The 16,323-nt window shown below is 37.3% G+C and overlaps 1 protein-coding gene across 5 annotated transcripts in view; it reads right to left on the bottom strand.

Moving 5' to 3' along the window:
* Positions 1-1,498: 1,498 nt before the first annotated feature.
* The window catches only part of LOC120773900 (transcription factor Sp9), a 75,070-nt gene continuing 60,245 nt past the window's right edge, over positions 1,499-16,323 (bottom strand). For 4 of the 5 annotated variants that reach the window (XM_040103076.1, XM_040103075.1, XM_040103079.1 and 1 more), the window contains 2 exons: positions 4,411-4,724; positions 1,499-4,298 (listed from right to left, as the gene is read on the bottom strand). In XM_040103076.1, coding sequence (XP_039959010.1) covers positions 2,891-4,298; positions 4,411-4,724 — 1,722 coding nt within the window. In that variant the 3' untranslated portion in view covers positions 1,499-2,890. The remainder of the gene's footprint in view (positions 4,299-4,410; positions 4,725-16,323) is intronic. The other variant, XM_040103077.1, reaches the window with a different exon arrangement.

Genomic DNA, 16,323 nt, shown 5'->3' on the forward strand with positions numbered 1-16,323 from the left:
ATTTCAAGACTGATATATTGTAGTTGTTAATGTTGTTACTGGTTCCAAGACAGATGAAACTATCAATATTATACATCAAAGTTTTGACTGTCAACAAATTGCGAATGCGATGACTTCTTGTTGTCAGGAGATATTTCGTCTTGTTTTCATTCACAGCCCATTAGCTTCGCTTCCTTATCCAGTCTGAAGAAAGCAAACTAATGCCGCCGTTGTTGAGGCCAATAATATTAAAATTATCGGCGTACACCAGCAGATGTACACTCTTGTTAAAGATTGTACCTTCTCGATTCAGCTCTGCAGCGCGAATTGTTTTCTCCAGATGTAGATTGAAGAAGTCACAGGATAGGGAGTCTCCTTGCCTGAAACCTCGCTTGTTATCGAACGGCTTGGAGAGGTCCTTCCCGATACTGACGTAGCTTTTGGTGTTTCTTAACGTCAGCTTACACAGCCGTATTAGCTTTGTGGGAATATCTTAAATATGGTCCTAGATGATAGTGAATCCCTATGGTATGTAAATAGTCAACCACCATTTTATATATCCGTAAAGCTGCAATAAGAATTATATGTTTACCAAGTTTTGTTTCGCGAAGTCGGTTTTGTTGCCCTTTCTGTTAAGTACCGTGGTTAAGAACTGTTTATTTTACGTTGGTGGTTGGATAGTGTAAAAGTGATTTCAATGCACTTTGGAACGTAATACTTGCCATCAACAATGTGAGGCATACTAAACTTATGTTTAAAGAGGGTAAGCCCGCCTGCAACATGGAAACCCTTTAGGGCAAAACTATACTTCCGATGTAAGTATACGAAGATGGTCCGATAAATAAACGTCTGCAAAGTAAACCTATGTGGCGATGATAACCAACTCATTCTACTAATATTTCTGCCCAAAAATTATACATTCAAAACAGGAAACAAACAAAAGACTATCGAAGCTTAATTCTCACAATTCAGTTGGTCGTCGCGAAGTCGGATATGTGAGCCGGTGTGTTTTCATGGTGCAGAAGCTAAATAAGACACATTATTGTCATTTGCCAAGGAAACAGTAATAGTTCGACGTTATAGAATCGCTTTGCCCTGCTCCAGGATTTCAATATACATATAGACCACAACTTGTGACGTCCATTATTTCGAATCATACTTGATCTCTGGTGTATAACAAACGATCCGTTTCAGTTAAATTTTCACTCCACAGCTTGCTGATGCCCAAAATTCCATGCATAATATAACAACCCCTGTCTTTTTAGTTGCCCAGTTAGCAACGTCAATAGGTGAAGAGTGACATATAGTTGTATACATGTATTTAAATCTATGAACTCACTCGATGTAACAAAAACTCATTAAATTTGTTACCTGTGAATGTTCAAAAAGTGCTTGAAAGCAATACTTCACCTTAAATTTCAATAACCAAAGTGTCGAGTTATCAACGAACGCCATCCTTCCCTTTCACTAAACTTAGTACAACATATTGCCTTAATAGGCTAATACAAAAACACAGTAATTACTTAAAATGTCGATGCGCACATTTATTTGTAATAATCATAATAATCTTAATATTTTTTGCAATAGTTAAAAGTATTTTACAAACATCTCATGCAACTTTGCAACACCGAAAGCATCGTAGTGGTGTACAGAGTAGGTAGGAGGACTAATGAATCCTTCTATGCAAAACCTAACGCCAAAATCAACGAATACTTTTAATATTACAAAGCTGTACCACTTGACTGCTCATTCACCATATTTCATCTTCATAAAATTAACTTTTTTTTAGTTTCGAATGCCATATAATTAGAAAGTAGTATTTTGGTATTTAAACTAAGCAAGCTAGAGTTTTTAAATTTACATGTTAAATATATTTAATATTTGTTTAGTTGCAGTTGCACTTTGTCATTACATAAAATTTACGTTATTTATGTATTTAAGTTTTTAGCTAAAAATCAACAATATTTATTAAATTTATTTTCTTAAGTTTCTTTACTTTTAGTTTTATTCAAAAACTAGCTATGCACTAATATTTAATATTTTCCTTTGTATTTATGTGCAGTGTATTTCTTCTACAAGTATGTTATTTGTTTATGTTTTTTGCTTTTTTTTTTGCTTATAAATAGGGTATATCGAGATATTTATTTGATTAGTTTAGCAAATAGAGCCCATCGCTAAATTATAATTTGACTTTTAACTGTGATTTTATTTTATTTAAAATTTCCTTAACACTCGTACATATGATCGAAAGGAGCAGACGCAAATTCCAAATAAAGGGTGACTCATATGCTTAAAGGTTATAGGCTTAGCGTTTTCGTAAGCACATTCTAGCTGAGTTAATGCAACACTTAAATGTTTATTTTCTATCAATTGGACTAGAAATTTTTTTCTATGCATTACCCGTTGCAACAAGTGATATTTTTTCGAAATTAATACGTTTAATTAATTTTTGATGAAAGATTTCTTTCTTGTTTGGTTTTTCATTTTGAATATTTGTGGTGTCGCTTTTTTTATAAAATTTTTAAACAATTTATATTCTTAATGTTTACAACATTGATTCTTCAATATATTTCGCAGATATTTACAAAATTTCCTCCCACTTCATATTTGAAACGATAAGCATTTCGATATTTTTTTTTGTTTAGTTGTACATAGAGTTTAGCATTTTTGATTGTTTGACTATGTACGATATTTTTAACAACACATTGTTACAAGCATTATTTACAATAGAGTTTGTATACCAAAATGTTTCGGCTTAACCCTCACTTAACCTCCTCCTTCCTACGCAAATTAGGCCATCATTCGTTTTTTATGTCCCCCTCACTACACACATTAGTTGTCGCATTAGTAGACCGTTGGACCCATTCCGAGCGCCACCTCAATTGGTGAACAGAAAGGGTCCCAATGACCCTCAGACCATTGGTGGTTTAATATCCACCAAAGTGCTGTGATGATCTAGTCCGGGGCTGGGCGCCGAATTGCCAACCAAATGATGATGGTGGTGATGATGCAAGTGAGCATGCGCATGTTGCTGTTGTTGATGATGTTGCAACTGCGCTTGCGCTTGTGCCTGCGCTTGCGCCTGTGCCTGGGCTTGCGCTTGTTGCTGCTGCTGTTGATGATGTTGTTGCTGAGCGTGCAGCATTACTGGTGAACCGCCAGACATATTGTGCGGTGATGACAGATGCAAGCCGCCGGCCAATAGTCCACCAGTTGGTGTGGTATTGCCACCGCCGCCTGACTGATGCGAATTGGGTGTGCCAGGATGACTACCATTACCAGTTTGATGTCCGTTGCTACCGCTTAGACCATTTGATTCACCAGATTGGTTGCCAGGCTCCTCCGAATCGCTGCATGACTCCGATGAACCCTTCTTCATGCTACCACCTTGACCGGTAGCGTTGTGTGTCTTTACATGCTTAGCCAGGTGATCGCTGCGCATAAAGCGTTTGTTGCAGATGGGGCAAGCGAACCGCTTCTCACCGGTGTGCGTGCGCAGATGACGTTGTAGTTCATCGGATCGTGTAAAACGTTTGCCACAGAAAAGCCAATTACAAACAAACGGTCGCTCACCAGTGTGCCAACGCAAATGCGCTTTCAAATGCGAAGTCTTGCCGTACACTTTGCCACACCCAGGTATGTGGCACGAGTGTATATTCTTCTTGCGCAAGTGCACGCCAGCTGGACCCAATCGTTCAGCTTCCTGGCAATTCGGACAATCGCAAGTGGCGCGGCCTGCATAACGTCTCTGTGAACGTGGTGATGGTGTTGAAGGCGTTGATGCTTGCGGCGAGGCCGCAGTGGAAGCGGCCGACGGTGAACTATGTGGCAGCGAGAAACCACCCACACCTTGGCCAGGCAACATACTCTTGTATGTGTCTTGTAGTAGATGTTGGCCAGAGCCTAACAGATGTGCCGTATTTGAAAGCGAATGCGACAGCGCCGAAGAATAGTCTGAGCCGGCGGCTGTGGCGTAGTTGGCCATGGTTGAATGCATACCAGCGCCACCCATATCTAACCAACTGCCAGCAGCACTGTGCATATCCCACCAACCGGAGTTAACGCTTGCTGCCTCGGCCGCTTTATGCGCTGATGCGGTAACCGCATTAAAAGGCCAATCATATGGATGACGTGAATATACGGAGCCGAATGTAGCGCCCTCCACTTTGCCCAACAAACCCTGATGCATGTGGTGATTGTCAGAGACCATGCTGCCACTCGGGCTGCTCGTATTCGGAAAGTAGAGATCGCTACCATAAGCTGAGGGGTTGCTAACAGCAGCACATGATGAAGGAATTGGGCGACTGTAAGGATAAATGCTGAAATTATTATCAGTTATAAGTATCGTTGCTCAATTGGTGGTATGTGGTGGAAAAGTGGATAACAGGAGGCAGGTGTGAAGGGTTTTGGTACTTTGCAATAAGCGCTTACCTAGCGGTGATGTTGACCATTGTATTGATGCTGGACGACGGCAAACTGCGTGAGGAGGCAGCCGATGAGACGCCGCTTAAACCCAAATTACTACTCGACGAACCCGAACCCGATGATGACGAAGCGGAAGAGATGGTACATGGTGAATGCTGCCCTCCAGCAGTACTACTCGACGGTGAAGTGGGACTTTTCTTCCAGGGATGGAAACCTTTTCCCACAGCTGCATCGGCAAGAGGCGGTGGAGATTTGCTAGACAATTTATTGCACTGTGCAGCCAACATTGCTAGCGGTGTGCCACGCAGACTAGGATGATCCTACAGTGAAAGTAAGAAATAAATTAGTATTTTTATAAATTTATATAACTTGAAATTCTGTTTAAAATTACTTGAAAAGCATAAGCATGCGAAAGTTTAATCCTAACGGCAAAGAAACAACGGTTAACAGCAGCCTTTTGCGGTAAGCGCAATCAAAAGTCAGTAAAACAAATTGATGAAGAAGCGTGAGAATATTCCACGAAGTACAAACCAATTTCTAACTGATCTGAATACAAATTGGATATGTTCAATAAAAAAAAATCCGCACAAGGCTGGTCACACACGGTGCTTCGGCAAGAACTCCAAGTTAAAATAAATAAATTTTGATTTGTTCACTAAATCTAATTTGATTGCTACGCCAACTCAATTTCCTCTCGCAAACATATGACTACTACAAACAACAAATCTAACCAACGTAGTAGCAAATCCTCATCACGCAGCTGCCTCACCAATTATCCATTCATACTTCTACACCGATTTTTTGATTTATTCTATTTCAAATCGCCGCCGCATACCAACAACACACCTAACATTTGCTCAGAAAGAGTCTTCGAACAGTCAACAAGAGGAAGTCATTAAGTTCCCAAATAGCGTTGAGTTCAAAAACAAAAAAAAAGGATGCGGAATTACGAGTGAAGATGAGGATATAGATTTTTGACTTCTTTGCCGTGCAGCACTTGCGTAGCGAAACGAAAGAACGTAAATCTTGACACTTGTTTGAAATTCTTGGAAAAAGTGTACTTAAATTTTATTGGCGCCGAAGTAAGTTGCCTTTTTTATTTAATGCTAGTATTAGGCATCAAAGGTACCAAATTATTTGATGTATGGTTTTTGTAATAATTGCTTTCTCACCATAGTTTTTAATTACACACAAGTTTGTTATATACTCATTAGAATGTGAGAATGGTTTAGGCCCTTTACTTGTATGTTGTGATTTTTTTTTTTAATTATTTATATTTTGAATATTAAAAATTTTTATAATTTATATAATTGTAATCTAATTTTTTATTATTCAGTTTGTGTACAGAAATATCTTCTTCTTCTTTATTGGCGTAGACACCGCTTAAGCGATTATTATCTAATAAAAAAATATTTATAATTTCTATATTAATTATTTACTACCGAATATGAAGAGCTCCGTGCCTAAGACCAACTTCATGCCGAAAATATTAATGAATATTTGAAGCATCTTGATTGTATCAGCATGGACTAGTTTGATGAAAAAGTGGTCGATATTAACTGGTTAATATTATACCCTTTCTGCTATTGCCTATATGTCAAACAAATCGGTTAGTATCTCTTACTTTGGTATGGTTTAATACCAATTTAAGGGATAATTTTCTACCTTCCTAATAAGATGTACATATACATATACATAATGATTTCCGATAGTTAAATTGCCTTTAAAATTAATATTTCAGATATTGAATCGGGTATAAGACTGAATCTATGTACATATACATACATTACATATAGTCTATATTATAAAGATGAAAATTTTAATTGTTTGTTCTTTAGTTTGAATTGAATGGGCTTCGAAACTACTTGAGGAATTTGAAGGGCTCCCGATGGGATCCTTATTCATCCTTGCTAAAACCTCAATACAAATAATTTTAAAAGTTCGTTGTCCAGATCTCATCGTTCCTTGAGGTCCTCCTACAAAAAGTGGGATGGCAAATGGAGTGGTCTGCTAGTATTAAATAATTTGTTATTAAAAGTGAGAAAAATCGGTTTACAATTTTATCTAAAAAGAAATGCATATTTCGAGTGGCATTTTTTCGGAAAATTAGAATGCCGTTTTGTAGTTATCTAATCACATGTTTCAATTATCAATATTTGGCCTTTTTAATGAAAATAAGAAGTTGATCAAGTATTGCGCTATTACTTTCAGCATTAAAACTGCCTTTTGTTTTATGAAAAATATTCCGAAGAAAAAAACGTTAGCATGAGCACATGTCTATAAATGTAGATATACTTACACCTATAGACATGTTCAGTGCTGCACACAACATTTATGCATTTATTAGTAGCATTGCAGTTTATATAAAATAATTGAAAGTTGTCTTGCAGCAAAACAAGATTATGCAAGTCGATAGCGCAGCGGCAAAATTTTCAGTTGCCCAGTTCATTTCAATATACAGTTATGGACAAAATAATAAGATTACTTTTTTGAAGAATGCTTTTCTTTTCTTTCTGAATCGTAGTTGTATGTATATCCCATACCCATATTTTCGGTCAAACGTGAGTGGAATTCATACTGGGACCTGCATATTCGGGCTCTAGGGGTTTGAACAGTTTTTGCTGGATTTCGAAAATTTTTGGTCATAATGTGGCATACTCTAAAAGCTTTATTCGTGCTAGGTTTTATTCCGTTATATTAATTTATTATAGATTTGTGTACTGAAAAGTGAAAGAATCAAATGGAATTAAAAATTGTGATATACGGAAGTAGGCGTGGTTTTAGTCCGATTTCGCCAATTTTCGTACTGTGACGTAAGGATGTAACAAGAATACCATGAACTAAATTTAGTCTAAATCGTCGAGCACTTCCTGAGATATGGGATTTCACCATTAAGTTTTGGGAGATATGTGAGGGTTTCACGAAGCCATAGACCGGATTTCAACTCGTCTCGTCGAAATTGTTTCCTCTTAACGTTAGGCGTAGATACGTTTAAAAAAAATTATGAGAAAAATCATCGCAAAACGTGGCAACGCTAACTTATTCACATAGAAGGGTCCACAAAACGTCGTAGGAAAATGTTCCTTGGTCAGACGAAAATAAAATAAATTAGAAAAAATGATGGCAAAATGTTTGTCAGACCATCGAAATATTTATTCAAGCTATAGTGGTTGGATGTGCATATCTCTTCTGGCATAGCGTTGGTTCTATTTTTGATATTAATGAAAATAAGGACCAGTACGTCCAAATACTTGAGGAGTTCACGCAACCTTTTAATAAATGCCCTTAAAATGAATATATATAGTATATCGCAATCTTAAGACTTTAATGTTACAACAACTTTATGAAAAGCAGTCAAGGAGCGTAGTAGAAAAGACGCGTCCAATAAAAATAGAAACATACCCCTTTCTGCAACAGAGATGCTCTGATTTGTAGATGATATGTTCAAACGCAGCATTGTTATTAATGAAGGATTCTAATGTTAATTTTTCTTTAAGCACAATTTCTGCGTTTAAATATCCATTTTGGTGTTAATGTCCAATGAAATTCGAATATGGTCAAGTATGTGAAAACTCATTTTTACATTCAACTTAAGATAACTTTTTCATATCGTCACCTAAAATGCAAAACAACGTATCAACCAAAAACTCGAAATTGAGTTTTGTATTACTTATGATTCGCTACATCATATTACATATAGGTAGCATGCAAATTTCAGCTTACGCTATCAGTTATAACCAATATATAACCAAAACGCAAATTTTGTCTTTATTAGTGGTTTTTATTATATCGTGTTTCCTTCGTCTCTAAACTTATGAAAAGTGGTGTTATTTTGAATTTTAGGTGACGATATTTATGTAATGTAAGACACATTTGTAAATGAAGACGAATAAAATAAAGCATTAATTAATTCCTTTTAATAGTTCTTTTTGTTATTGGCGTATGCAAAACTTGAATACTATTTTACGAAACTATTTTTTTGTCCATAACTGTATAACCAATTAATAATTAATAACGTGTCAAGAGTAAATTCCGTCATTTCAGTTGCTCGACTATTAACCCCAAATTAAAACGGTTTATAAATGACAAAATTGTCTAAATAAATCAAAATTGTTGAAACGTTTGCGCAGGCACACATTCTTTAAATACACCATTTAATATATATGTATTTCCTCCTTCGTGGTATCCGTATAAATTACGAATAACCGCAATGCCAACCACGAAATTAAAAAGCAACGTAAAGTTCGCTGCATCGCATGCAACAAGGCAACATCATTTAGACATTTGCAACATGCGCTAACGGTCAACGGTGGCAGGCGCGAAATTGCGATCGCAATTGCATTTATTTTAATTCGGCAACAACGGTTCAAGTTCACTTTAACGGGAAAATTGCTAACTACTGACTGTTGCCTGACTAGTCTTCTTTTGCCGGTTGAGCATTTGATTATTGGGTAATTGCATTAATTGCAATTACTACCGCATCAACAAGAACAACGGCGAACAAGTGAAGATCTGCCGTACAGTAGTCGCGCGCTTTTCATTGGCCCAAAGTCGGCAATGCCAATTGGCAATTCTTTTGCCAGGCTTGCTACCTGCCGCAGCAAACAAGAAAACGTAAAAGATAGATTTGGAAGCCAGCCACAATTTTCAGCTACTGCATTGCGCCCAAAACAAAAAAAACTCGCAGATTAATAGCACTGAAAATAAAATGCTTTGGAAATTAACATCTTCTCTTCTGCACCCGCTTCCATGGCAGCTGACGCGTTTCTTCTTGCTTGCTGCAATTGAGCAAGTTCGGAAACATTCAGCGTACAGTCTGACTACGTAGATTGGCAACCAATTGCTCGATAATAATTTACTTGCAAAAGAGAAGAAATTTGCAGAACTACGCCACTGGAATAGTGAAATTTTGGCGGAAGCTACTATTTTGTAGATAATTGCGTGTTACGTCTGAGCGGCGGCGCATACTACGTCAAGTTGCTGCAAAGTATAGCAGAAATTTCAACTGAATCGCAGTTAGGAAATTTCGCTTTTCACAGTTCCCTTCCACAGTGTTTGCCTTCTTGTTCTGCCCACAATCTCAGTGTTACCTTATTGCTGCTATCAAAGCCTTTTCCTTATTCTAGACAAAATGAGTAAAAGAATTCAGTTAAATTAAAAGAAATTGCCCACGTTTAGACGCACAATTTTCAAGGCAATTCAACTTGTTTGGCATACATACTTGCGCACCATTTTCAATGGAGTATGCTGTGGGCGCTCGCTCACGTGCGCCTAACACCAATTACGAACTCTTACTATATTCAACGTAACTACTTTTACGAATACACGACGAATGCGGTTTATGTGTGATAGTGTGGTATCTACCAACCCACCAACTTAACAAACCACTTGCTGGTATATCTCGAATAGCTGGTATCAAGGTGAACCAGAGAGGCTTGACTTGTATCGTTAACCCACAATTCTCCCAGCGTAATGGCTATGAATTTAATGAAATAAGTTATTACACTGCAAAAAAGTGGAGAACACATCAGAGCTTTTCTGATATCTTCGGAGTTATGAAATTGATCAAAAAAGGTCGGAACGGTAAATGCGAAACTCTGAAATGGCATCCTAAATTGTAAGATATATACGTTATAAACGTAACGTATATTAAACATTATAGGTTGTCAAAAAAGTCTTGCGGTATTTTCGCTAGTTGGCGCTGAAAGCGCGTAGTTCTAGTTTTAATCTTCACATCGCGTCATGCTATACCTTTTTGGAAAGCTCATTTCACGCGCTAACGCGTGTTTGATTGATTGCCGTTTCTTTTAAGTCGTTCTTGAGTTATAGCGTCGCAAACATGGAGCAAAATAAAGAGAAAATACTGCATATTTTACAGTACTTCTACGATAAAGGCAAAAATGCATCTCAAGTCGCCAATAAAATTTGTGCAGTTTATGGACCCGATACAGTTTCCATTTCCACCGCACAACAATGGTTTCAACGTTTTCGTTCTGGTGTAGAGGTGGTCGAAGATGCGCCACGCTCCGGAAGGCCTGTCGTCGAAAATTGCGATAAAATACCTGAATTGGTCGAAAGAGACCGGCATAGTAGCAGCCGTAGCATCGGTCAAGAGCTGGGCATGAGTCATCAAAAATTCATTACAATTTCAATAAAAAAAAAATTCCAAAAAAACATCGCAAGACTTTTTTGACAACCCATTGTTAGAGCTCTTCATAATAATAAGCAAAAAAAAATTTTGCAGTGAAGCTATAAAAGCCTTCAGAAATACAAAAAAATCCTTTCGAAAACTTTGATCGGTCAGTTTGTATGCTATAGTGCCAGCTAAATGCTGTAATGACTGGATCTGAATACATTTTTCTATTGGACAATAACCCATGTCAAATTTGATATATTTGATTTTCCATATAAGCACTTGATTTCGATCGGTTAGTTGGTATCGGAACTATATGATAAAGTGATTCGATCGGAGAGATCTTCGAAAATTGTACCACTGTCTTAGGCAGTAATCCGTGCCGAATTTCGTGAAGATATCGTGCCAAATGAAAAAGTTTTCCATACAAGCACTTCATTCCCATATTTCAGTTTGTATAGCAGTTATATGCTTAACTTACCCGATATTCCATGCAAAATTTCTTGAGAATATCTCGTAAATTGAAGAAGTTTTCCATGCAAACACATGACATGATAGTGATCTGATCTTAACTATTATGAATATATTTTTTAGGGTCCCGGACGTTTCCTTTTAGATTGCACAAACTTCGTGTCAAACTTATTATAACCTGTTTAGGTTATAAAGAATATTTATAACTTTTCACAATATTGTTATCAAAAGTAAATTTGTTTGAAGTAGAGAATGGCTCAGTAAATTATTGTCGATTTGGATACAACTAACTAGAATATGAAGGCAATAAATAATCTAAATTTTTTAACTGTATTACTTACAACTACGAAATAAGCAAAGTAAAAATTATTTAGACAACTACCTTATCTTAGCAGTCTAAATTTTATATAACAGACCCTGCTGGAAAATTATTAATCCACCTTTATAGTATAATATAGTTCCTATCATGCCACAAAAACTACACAGATTTCATAAATGACTTTGCCGTGATGAAAGAAGTCACATACATATGCTTTACAAACTTCTTTAGTATCTTTAAAGATTTTAGGAGACGGTCTTAGTTTTGCACCTTAATAAAAAAAATGAAGCAAATGGGAAACATTACATAATAATATATTCATGTCAATAGTAGAAAATTTAGCATTAAATATTCCTTCTAATGGTGGTCATTCCTTAGCAAGTAATGTATATGTAGTAATGCAGCTCAATAAGCTCTCCAGAAGTTAGGCGCTCGGTTGCAGCCTAATTACGTGTTAACACTGCAATATGTATAATATAAAATATAAATTACCACCTTTATTGAATCTAAATTTGGCAGGTGCTTTGTAAGCAAGCCAAGATTTCTCCGCGGGGCTTGCCAAGACCTCATACGGTTGTATACAAGTGCGCAGGTTTTAGCTTAATTGAGGCAATTATGCTGCAGCTGTAATACTGTATTACAAGTAAAATCAGTATTAACATGTGTACACATAAACTTAAGCATTCATAGACCAAAGCATGTTGTGGCACAAAACGGGCAGGACACTGCACTCATTGAAAAAAATTGTGCCATGCTTCAATTGTCTGTGATTTAATTTGATTAATCGATTAATTGACTTGCGATTTACAGCGAACGAGTTCAAATGCATATGCGCAAGCATGGGTAACGGTTCAAACGTTAAGTTGTATGTTTGTTGAGTTTGAGTTGAGTTTCGCTGCACTGCGCTAATCCCCTCTTTTTCGCCTTCGCACACGGCCTGCTATCAAAGCCTTTACCATCATCAACTCACCGGGTAGCCGTCAACAGCAAATCCAAATTGGTTGTGTCTGAAGGAGTGCAGCCAGAGTGTGGAAATTGGTCGAAAGTAAGGGAGAGAAAGTGGCGCTTGATTCATTTTTAACCATGTTCTTTATTCGTTTTGGAGGTATAAACCTTACCCTCCACTGACTGTGGCGCCACTCGAACGTCGCTAAACTGTCTGCGCACTAATTCCATTTCATTTAATAACAATGAGCCTATTGTCTAGCAATTTGCCACGGTTTTGCTGCCTACGAAGATTACTTCCAAAAAAATTGTAATGAAAGCAATGAAGCAACGGCATATTATGCTTGAAAACAAGGTGAGTCCAACAAATCATGCAAGCGCATAGCACTACTGTGCTACCTCGGAAACATTGCCCACTCACTGTGCGTTCGCGTTGAAGCGGCATGCAAACTGTTTGAAATCGTCCGCACAGCACACATCATCACACCCAAATCAAAGCGGATCGGATCAAAGGTTCGCCCACTCTAGCGGTAACCTCAGCTCAGCATTCGACAACAACAAATATACTAACTTATCTGGCAATCAACGAGAATCTGATTGTGTGGCGCACTTAAGTGCCACATTGAATTTAGATTTTTCACTTTTTATTGCTCATTAAAATGTCCAACTGCAGCAACAAAAAGTCATCTCTCCTACCTAATAGGTGAGTACAATGTAGCGTTTATATGTTTGTGGAATAAACAGGTACCTTTCGTTTCGGCTCGCATGGCTGTCACTTTGACATTTGTTACTACATGATTCTGCTTGTCTCGTTTGTTCTTTGTCCATTTGTATTGTATTTGGGTTGCTGCTGCGCACTAAATCACTAGTTGTGGCACCTGCTGTGAAAATTATGACACCGCCTATTGATGTGCAACTTGTTGCCGCTATCTCCAAAAGGTGGCAATCATGGAGCGATACGATGATATGCTTGTGTAACAAGCGTGTATGTAACTATACTATATACACATGTGTATTTAAATACTTACATACATACTCGTACACTGATTAGCTTATTGTGTTTACCAATATCTATCATCTGCATTGTCGTTTATTGTGGTTCAAGCACTGGTGTGGTGCTATAAGAACATGATATACAGTGCTCTCAAAACGCGTAACCAAATAACTATAAAAATACTTGTGTATATAGGCGCATGAAAGTTGGATGTAAAGGATTTATGAGGATTTGCAGATTTGTTACCTAAGCAGCTTAAAAATATATTTTTAACGCTTAAATTTTTTGCCAAAGGGATGCCTGATAATTTTTTTGGCAAAAGGTTAATCCACTTAGTCCAGACCTACCACTAACCTCTATATATGTAGTGATTTCGGACTTTCCACCTGACTTTAAACCGTTTATATCGTTAATTATGTGCGATGTTTCAATAAACTTAAGTAGAAAAGTTAATATATATAGTGAATGAAATTGGACTAGACCTCGTTCTGAACCCCAAATCACTCATGTAAGAAATTCCTAAACACTGTACTCTGACTTTTCTCACCGATCTAAAACTTTGCGACACCCTTTGTTCAAAAGAAACCGCCAATAGCGGATAACTATTTCATATAGCGAGATATCTTAGCAAAATTTGGCTCTATTATTGTCCAAGACCACCCTGCCATCTCCGAAGAAATTTCTCAAATCGGATGGCTATGCTATAACATATAGCTGTCATACAAACTAACCGACAAAAGTCAAGTTCCTGTCAGTGATTTTTGAATTTGATTTTGATTTCCAAATATGTCATATAAATATAATAATGGGTGATCCAAGTAGAGATAGCCTTTCTATAGCGTTTTTGTTTTTTTTGACAGATCACGTCGCGAGTCGTGCCAAGCTGTCTTGCTATTATTGCTGAGTGTTGGTTGGCATTTCATCTGTCTGACGTATGGAACGACTTGGCACAGTTTACATCGAGATCTTAAATTGAAAACATAACAAGAAACAACGTTAACTTCGGCTGCACCGAAGCTAACATACCCTTCACAGGTGCATTTCTTTTAGTAATTATGTGTTCAGTTTGTATGGAAGCTATACGCTAAAGTAATCCGATCTAAACAATTTTTTCGGAGATTACATAGTTGTCTTAGAAAATAATCTATACAAAATTTTGTGAAGATACTTTGTCAAATGCAAAAGTTTTCCATACCAGCACTAGATTCCGATCGTTCAGTTTGTAAGGTTGCTATATGCTATAGTGGTCCGATATCGGCAGTTCCGACAAATGAACAGCTTCTTGAAGAGAAAATGATGTTTGCAAAACTTCAAAACGATATCTTAAAAACTGAGGGACAGACAGGCGGGCAGACAGACGGACGGACATGGTTAAATCGACTCAGCTCAACAAACTGATCATTTATATAGTATATACTTTAAAGGTCTCCGACGCTTCCTTCTGGGTTTAACAAACTTCGTGACAAACTTAATATACCCTGTTCAGGGTATAAAAAATACAGCTTGTGCAAGTATTGAACCAACGCTCGACCTTCCCAAGCGACATCGCTTCGCTCTATGGCTCTTGAAAAGTTCCAAGGTGAGAACGTAACCGTCATGGCGACCGTTATCGCGCCATGATAACCGACTATTTGATGCCTGAATTTGAAGCCCGTGATCTGGACGACATTTGGTTTCACCAAGTAGTTGCCACTTCCCACACATCGCATCAATCAATAGATCACGTTTTCGGCCGGTCGATTGGCCACCAAGATCGTGAGATATCACACCGTTACACTTTTTCCTGAGGGGATACACTTAGTCTAAAGTCTATATGGACAATACCTCTTCGATTCAGGCCACGAAATGGATCACCCCTTTTATTCAGTCTATCTCTGAAAAAATTGCAATCATTTAGTCATATCTTTGAAATTCTTGTAGATATTTATGCCTGATCTTGTATTTTATATAAAATTCGTAACTGAATGGCAGCAATATTTAATGAACGAAAATGTTCTTATTTTTATATGACATTTCGTACACTAAAAAAAAACAGAAACGCAAGCGATCCTTGATTCCTGTGGTGAGGAGCACAAAATCAGTCAATAATCAAGAAGATACTGCGCTAATAACAAACACGTGATAATGTTTCAGCTAATAGCAAATGTGAGGTCGATAATTATACCGTAACTACTTAAATTTCAAACTCAAAGATGCAAATCACGCATCATATACAAACATACTTTAATAAGGTACATCCACAACGTACAAGAACAAGCATTTATGCAAGCATAATTTATTTGTACAATATATTTTGTAATTTCCCAAATTAAATGCATTAACGTGGCACATAAAAGACACTTAAAAGCGCTTCCATCGATCGAAATTATGAACTGAAGAACGATGCATAATTAACTGTTAACGTTGCCGAAGATCAAATTCGTGAATTAATTTGCCGTTGCGTTTTTATATCCCTGCAGGAATTACTTGATGTTTGGGAGTGAACATATAGGGTGATCCATTTCAAGGTTCCCTAATTTTTTAGAAAGAAGCACAGAAACTTCAAATATAATGGTCAACGTTTATTATCATTCGAAAAATTATTTTTTGGCATTTATTTTTGGAAGATTATCTCCTTCAAATGTTGGCCACGACTACGTCTCAGATGGTTCATCCGTTGACTCCAATTTTCGATGACACGTTTGAGCATTTCGACTAGTAACTGGCAAATAAATGACACGAGTGATGTTTTGCTCCTTGGTCTGAATCGAAGTGAAACTGTTCGCATAGACGTTAAACTTTACATATGCCCTCATGAAAAAGTTTAGCAGTATGATATCACACAGTCTTGGTGGCCAATCGGTCGGCCCAAGACGTGAAATTATCTGCTCACCGAAGGGTTTTCTTCATAAATCTATTGATTGAAGCGATATGTGAGAAGTGGCACCGTCTTGTTGAAATCAAATGTCGCCGAGAAAACGATCGCCATTGACGGTTAGGTTTCCACCAGGCGTATTTTTTGAAGAAATACGGACCAATGGTTCTAACGCCGCACAAACCACACCAAACTTTTTTTTT

Source organism: Bactrocera tryoni, chromosome 4, assembly GCF_016617805.1.
Source record: "Bactrocera tryoni isolate S06 chromosome 4, CSIRO_BtryS06_freeze2, whole genome shotgun sequence".
Taxonomy (NCBI): Eukaryota; Metazoa; Arthropoda; class Insecta; order Diptera; family Tephritidae; genus Bactrocera; species Bactrocera tryoni.